The 7,996-nt window shown below is 41.3% G+C and overlaps 1 protein-coding gene across 1 annotated transcript in view; it reads right to left on the reverse strand.

The window, feature by feature from the left end:
- Nucleotides 1-7,996, reverse strand: part of LOC106815858 (coatomer subunit beta'-like) — a gene marked incomplete at its 3' end in the record, with an annotated part of 42,248 nt that overhangs the window by 22,299 nt on the left and 11,953 nt on the right. Inside the window, 2 exon segments of the mRNA XM_014820382.1 lie at nucleotides 905-991; nucleotides 1,538-1,675. Coding sequence (XP_014675868.1) covers nucleotides 905-991; nucleotides 1,538-1,675 — 225 coding nt within the window.

The raw sequence follows: 7,996 nt of genomic DNA on the forward strand, positions 1-7,996 counted from the left end.
ATGTTTTTGCCTACACACGCAAGCATTCAGGATTCATTACAGTGTGCTATTACAGGGTGCTACTCAGGGTGCTAATACAGACTGCTTTAGAAAATAATGATTTAAGGAGCGTAAACCTTGTTCAACAAACATTTGCCTTTGCAATTGAACTGTGCAACTGTAGCCTCACATCCACAATATTTAGCAAAAGCAGTTCAGTCCTTTGTTAACAGTCAACAATTCCATGTTTAACCCTTCTCTTAAGGGTCAAAAAATTATCCGACACTTACTCTTCGCATGTCAGCAGAAAGTACATTTCATGGTCCTTTCAATAAAGCCATAAAAATGCTAGGTCACCGCTGAAACAAAAAAGTTTTCCAATCGCTCCGTCAGACCATGTCCTCAGCAAATGTCTAAAATCTGCCCTGCCTCATTGATCTTTGACCTGTGACCTCCAATTTAGGCACAGTGATGGCTTTTCCTACCATGATGCTATACACCGACTATCACAAGACTAGGTCGAGCCGTTTAGATTTGTGCCGCAATTCTGCATTTCCTCCCTATACCTTAAGTTAAGGAGGGAATGTTCCCCCTTCTTTTAGACCTCTAGACCTTTGACAATTGACCCCCAGCTTCGACATCCCAACTCGTTTTGACGATCCCCCCCAACGTCCCGAATATCGTGACCGTACGTCGAGCGGTTAAGATTTGTGCCCAACTGTTGACGGACGGACGCACGCACGGACGGACGATCATGCGATTCTACAAGCTGCATCTGACTATGTCAGATGAGCTAAAAATGCTAAAACTAGGACCGTAAAGGCAGCCCCGCCATGCTATAATGAAAAAGCTTGGAGAACCCTGATTTATGGATAGTTTTGTTGGACAGTAACTCTGTCGTAACAATAACATTGAAAGTACTTACCGATCCTGTGACCACCCAGTTTTTACGTGGAACAAAGCGGGCTGCTCTTACCGGTAGGTCACATACCTCAAATGACTTTACCAGTTGCTGCAACATATTAAGTACGGGTTGAGAGTGCTAGAGACTCAATTTAAACGTTCATGACCTATGCTGATTAAAAAGTGATGTAAAATATATTCTACAAATTAATATTACATTTCACAAAAATAGTGTAATTTATTAGAGAAATTTGTAATAATTTTCTTCTCACGCATAATTTATTGTTTCTAGCACTCACATTACATAAGGCAATGTTTTCTTGACAGAATAATTTTAAGCAGAAATATCCTTTTTTTAAACCTTTATTTGGTACCATCGGACTATTTCATTCTCTACATGTTAGAACTGCATTCATGAGATTGTTTTCTTGTTCTCTCAAATCTGTCATTTGAGAAATGCAATGTGGAAGTAATGCAACAGTGCCGTTCCACACTTTCACATACGTACTACCTAAGTGTCTCATGTCTGATAGCACGTAATGGAGTCATAACTATGGAATACAACAGATGATTATTAGAAAACCTCATTAAAAACTGTCATTTTTCTGAATACAATTAGTTCATTAGTGTTCATTAATCAAACTAAAATAGTGACCTGGGATTCATGATTCCACACATGTACATTCCCATTGTACAAGCTGGCCAGCATCCATGGTTCTGTGGGATGCAGATCAACACACTTCACACGATCAGACCTTGCCGACAATTTCCGTTTGATATCTAACCGCAGAGGCTGTAAAATTGTTAAAGATCATTAGCCTACAGGGATAGTGAGATTTGGCAAGCACAGACTGTAGCTTACCACGTGTGCCCCTATACTTGTAACAGGCTTTCCAGCAGTCCTTGACAACATTTTAGGGCTAATTTTAGGGAGAAATTAAGGTTTTTTCAGGGCTATTTGAGGAATTTTTAGGGATGAATCAGAAACATTTTAGGGATAAAATAAGTCACTAACTTTCATAAACATCAACGTGTTAACTCACAGATACAGTTCTATGTGGTATGTGTCCAGTCTACCAGCTATTCCTATCCTCCAAGTCCTCGATACGACTGTACATCATCAAGTTTCATGCAAATTAGGCATGTCTTGTACATCCAGCCAGGAACAGGGTCGTATAATCAGACACTGAAGCTTAGGAATCACTGGTAGACTGAGAGTCACAATACTTACTCTGTATAAAGATAACTAGAAAACATCCATTAGCAGGGTCTCCAACCCTGTGAACTCCAAATGCGGAATGTTCCCGCGGTGATCAGTAACTAGTGGCGTATTCCGAAATTGATGGACAGGGGGGGCGAAATGTACCTTGGCTGCCGCAGGCAGGCCCGCGTGCCGTAGGCATGCCAGTGCTAGGGGGGTCTGAGGGGATGCCCCCAAAATTTTTTTGAAATATTTAAGCCATTTTCTTGCAATCTGAGGCATACTGTGGGCCATATTCTCATGTCTGATAACACTATCTCAACCCTAGACTCAACCCTACAACCCTTGTCTGATTAGCAGACAAACTACGCGACACCTTGCAGACAGCGCATGTCTGACTAGGCTATTCCATTTACCGTAGACATGCCAGATACAAAATGCCTGAAAAAACACAATATGTCCAAGCGAACAATGCGAACAATCAGTGCAAATTTTGTACAGTGCAACTGAAATGAGGAATATAACCTTGCCGCTGCGGAATGCGGAAATTAAGCCTAGAAATCGTAATGATTCCGCAGAATGAGGAATGGTTGGCGACCCTGCACCAGACATAATTACAAACCAAAAGTTCAGCATCTCATCACCAAAAACTCCAAACATATCTGTGATTTTTTTTTATAGGAATTTGAATAAAATTTTAGCCCTTTTTTAGGAATTGCATACATTTTTTAAGTTTTTTTAGGAATTTTAGGGCGAGCTCAAAATTTTAGGAATTTTTAGGAATTTTAGGGCCGCTGGAAAGCCTGTTGTAATAGTAGTATAATTCCAGGGGACAAATTAATTACATCATTCTTAGCTACTGCTCATCAAATCACCAACATTTTTTCAAAAAATTGGTGAATTTTCACTATGTTTGGAATTTACATGGACATAGACGTATGCAGTATGGAGATTTCGCTTTTGAAATGGCAATTCATGAATGAACTGTTTTACAATTATGAACAAAGGTAACGAGTATAAATTACAAGTTGTAACTTGTAGAACACGTTGGTCTGTTTTTATTTGCATAAATTCTACATATTTATGTGTACTGTCTGACTTAGTCCGAGTTTCCTCTGACCAATGCCCACACTGACAATTTTGGTGGATTTGGTGTGGGTTAGGTCAGAGCAACTTGCCCATAAAAAACGTGGAATTTCTCCAATCCCGCTGAGGATCGCTGTTTCATCGCTCCAAGCTCACAATTGGGGCTATCAATCAAGACCTGACACACATAGATCGAAAGCTGGATAACTTATCAGTCTGCACGAAAAACTTCCACCCTCATTGGCCCAGCGGGCCTGTGAAATGTATAATTCACTGGCCCACACTAGTCTTTGATGCGGCCATGATGCCGAGGCGCTCGCCGAGGATTGACACTTTGTGTCTTCCAATCAGTCTACGCCGCCCCCTTATCTCCTAACTTTTAGCTATAATACCTATTACGGCACGGAATCGCCGATCTCACGAACTAGGGCATTCTGCTAGGCTAGAACGGTTTCCTACGATAGAGTTTGGCACAAAAACGAAAATAACACGCTGTTTAGCGCACTGCGATAGGTCTTTCTTTTGTATTTTGGCATCTCCGTAAACAGAATAAGCTCGACCTTCTTCGTTGATGGACATGAATGGGGCGTCACCGACGTTACCTACCGTACCTGAGGCGTGTTCAGGAGACCGAACGCTCGCGAGCGCTCGCCTTCTGAACGACACTGCGCGAGCGAGCGCGAGCGAGCGTTTGCGCGCAAATTCAAAACGCTGTTCACTCAGCGCGCGGGTTGTTTACAAGATGGTGACGAAAAATCTGGCGAATGCGAATCTAACATTACTGACGTCAATTTGCAATCTATTTCAACTTTATTTCATTTTTCATTCATTCATTTACTTCTAAATTCAATTTGTATCAATTTCGTCTGCTAATTCGTATAACAGTACTTGTTCAAAGACATTAAAATCTCGCGATTAAAATCTGCTGAGTAACCCTCCATGGGGGCCGCCATCTTTGATCAAGCGAGCGCACAGCGAGCGCTCGTGTGTCGTTCAGGAGGCGCTGCGTTCATTCATCGAGCGTTCGCATCGAGCGCTCGCTCTTCTGAACACGCCTCTGCCGTTGCTGTGCCTACCGTTTTTCGCCGGCCTATTTACTTTTCCTAAATAATGAAATGCCCGGCCGATGCATTTCGCATCGAACAGGACAATTTTCTGCATTCTTACTCGCAGTCGGAAGTCGACGAGTGCGTCATTCATTGAACAATTCAATAAAACACACAATTTTCGGAGGCTAATCGGGGCTAATGTTTACATGCCACAGCGCCATCTCTTGGATGTTTTATAAGTAAATATGGGGATTTTCAATAAAATAAAGCGTTTTTATATGTATTTACCACGATTTACGTATAGAAACTATATGTTATTTTTACTGATTTCTCCGTATCTTTCCTTGGAGTTTTCATCGTCTTTCAATGCCTTTCGGTAGGTTTTCTGCGTGATTATTATTTTGCGCAGGCACTCATTTTGGAAATCCTCCAACATTTTTACTTTTTCCTTAGTTAAGTTAGTCCATCTTTCACTGTTATTTAGGAAGGAAGGTCAAACTGTGCATTCGTATAATTTCACTCTTGCTTCTATAGTATGATTCCATAATTTGGCTCTTCTGCCCATGATAATATTTCCCTCGTCGTGAACCTACATTTTTAAGTTCGGACTCATCATATTGTTATAACCTCCTATATCATTAATTAAATCCCCTAGGTATGAATATTTGGTGCATTTTTTGATTACTTGGTTGCCTATTAAATTCTCTATCCTTTCTTTGTTTGTGAATTTTATAACCATTGTATTTGTTTTGTTCATATTAAATTCTAATCTTTTTGATTCAGCTAATCTGGAGAATGACTGAGCAATTTTTGTTAAACACTTTTATAATCTCACCAATTCCTACAATATCGTCAATATATTAATCATTGTCATCTGTCTAAAACTACAGACCATCCGCTGACGCGCTGTGGAGACGTGCGCCGGGCTCGAATTTGGCGCACGTCTCCACGGCGCAGCGCTTCATACTTCACATCCCGCGCGGTCTGCGTGCGCATATCCCGCGGAACTGCGCGTCTCATCCGCGCAGCAGCCACTTAGGATCAACAGCAAAGCTGTGCCACACAATCTTGTATCATGTCTCTCTGGGTTTTACAGGCCCGAATCAATGATCATCATATTATGAAAAGAGAAACAGAACTCTTTGGTGTATTCTTAGAGATTTATTCTTTCATGAAATTGAACAAAAAATTATCCACTTCCCTCTCCCCCATCTCATTGTCACTGCCATCACGCAGTTTTCACGCTCATTCATAATATGATGCCCTATCGGGAAATATCATACAAAATATGGGGAATTTCGGTAAATGCTCAGACTGATCATCACATAAAGAAGCTGAAATATCATTAATAGACCATTTACTCCATTTTTTCCCACTGGCCCATCGGGCTTGTTCATTTACCAGTTTCATTGGCCCCACAGAAAATTTACTGGCCTCGGATACAGGGCCAGTGGTTAATTTCGCAGACTGACTTATGTGCTTGCTCGCGTTGGTAAGTACACTTGTGCTCTTTTACCTTAGTCGTATTTCAATTTGAAAATTTGATGCTAACGACATCCCGCCGATACAGTAAGGTACTAGTTATTATTGTTTTATCTTTTTAATTTCTCAAAATGCAATGTGTGTCTTGCAAAGTCATTTGAAAAAAAGAAAGGTGGGTTTAAAAGTCGGATTACACAGTAAATTCAAAGGGGGGGCCGAGCCGGTTGTTTACACCACGTGACAGTTCGAGCCAATCGCTACGTCACGATTCAGACTTGCGCGTACGCCACCTGACCTCACGCATTGGACGATGGATGGGCGATAATCGGCGGGATATTGTTAGCAACAAATTTTCAAATTGAAATATGACTAAGGTAAAAGAGCACAAGTGTACTTACAAACGCGAGCAAGCACATAAGTTATCCAGCTTTCGATCTATGTCAGGGTTAGACACTAACCATTTTAGTTCATTAGTCCACAAGACTAGTAAAAGAAAAAATTTACTAGTCCTTCAAAGATTCTACTAGTCCTGCCGAAGGACTCTTACTAGGCGCAGAGCGACGAGCATTGTGATTTGCCAGGAGGTATGTGGGGTAGGAGGGTGGAGCCCCCCTTCTGCTAGGGGGTACAGGGGGTCTCTCCTTTTAAATAAAATTTTAATTCGAAAATAAAATTTCGGCCTCCTTTGATGAGGAATCTGTGGATCCGTCACTTATCACAGCAAGGAATTTGGCCTCATTTATAGCTACAAACTGTTCCCGGCGCCTTGTAAGTTGTATCGGCTATCGCCAGAATGAACCTCTGGCAGGCCTTGTCGGTGAGGCAAGTGCTGCCGACATCTAACCCCTTGGCCTCGACATCGATGTAGGGCCTGCCGTTTTTTCCAATAGCATGTGCATTTCTAATGGGGTGCGCCATTTACTAATCGCTGGATAGATGGCGCGCGTGCACTGTCCGGTATCACTGCTAAACAATGGCGTCTAGTTACAAAGGGAAAACCATAAATGAATTGAAATCAGAGTTGCAAAGTAGAGGTGCAAAGACATCTGGGAGGAAAGCTGATCTGCACGTACACGTATGCTTGCGTGCGTGTGCGTGCACGTACACGTATGCTTGCGTGCGTGTGCACGTTCACGTGGGTGCGTGCGTGCGTGGGCACGTACACGTGTAGATTCACGTAGATTCTATGTCATGGTTCGTACAGGAAGACTGAATTTTTTTTCAAGGACTTTTCAAGGACTTTTCAAGGACATTTCAAGGACATTTTATCGGAAATTCAAGGACATTTTATCAGACATTTTATCGGAATTCATACACAGAACAAAACATACCTGGATTAATTTAATAACCCCATTCTTAATCACTGCATGTCACCTCTAAAACTTACCTGGATCACATTAATAAACCCTTCTAAACACATACCGTGTCACTTCTACAACACACCTTGATTTACTGACTGATTTTAGTGACTTTCTGTAATTTGTGATCATCATTTAACTGTCTATCGTGTCTATAGCTTTTCAAGCTCATTTAACGCAATTTTTATTGAGGTTTACACATTATTGATGGTACAAAATTTGTTTTTATTACTGGCAATGACTCTTTCTAAAAATTCAAGGACATTTTTATGAAATTCAAGCACATTTTCATGAAATTCAAGGACTTTTCAAGCACAAAATCAACACTTACTAAATTCAAGTACTTTTCAAGGACTGTACGAACCATGTATGTGCATCAGGTCTTGTCCGCAAATGCAGACGTTATAACTCCGCTTTGCTAATCTGAGGGTGCGGGTCAGGGCTCGAATTAAGCGACGAGAAGGGCAAGACAATTTTTTTAGGGCATGTGAGAAATCGCCTTGAATTTCCTCTAAAATGGAAGGGCACAGAGGCAATTTTAAAAGGCACCAAGGAAACTCTCAAAATTTGAGAAGGGCACCAAGGCACTTTTGTAAAATAAAGGAAAACTCATAACAAATTAGTACATCGACATCATCTTGCTTTTAATGTACAAAACAATATGCCCCCATGTAAGCTTACACCGTAACACTGACCCCTGTACCCCCCTTTGCTAATGGAAGTACAGTAACAAGAAATTTTACATGCCCGCTATCAGGAGCGAATAATTATCCGATGCTGTTATTATTCCCTCCTGCGACTATCGGTTTTAAGCTCATCATTGCAACTACAGCACGCACGCGCACGTGTTATGTTGACTCGACTAATGAAAGTGTCAATGACACTGTAGCTCACCACAAAAAAAGGACACAAATGAGTGAGTAAGAAGAAGTCAGTTT

The sequence above is a fragment of the Priapulus caudatus genome, unplaced genomic scaffold (assembly GCF_000485595.1).
Source record: "Priapulus caudatus unplaced genomic scaffold, Priapulus_caudatus-5.0.1 Scaffold1219, whole genome shotgun sequence".
Lineage (NCBI taxonomy): Eukaryota > Metazoa > Priapulida > Priapulimorpha > Priapulimorphida > Priapulidae > Priapulus > Priapulus caudatus.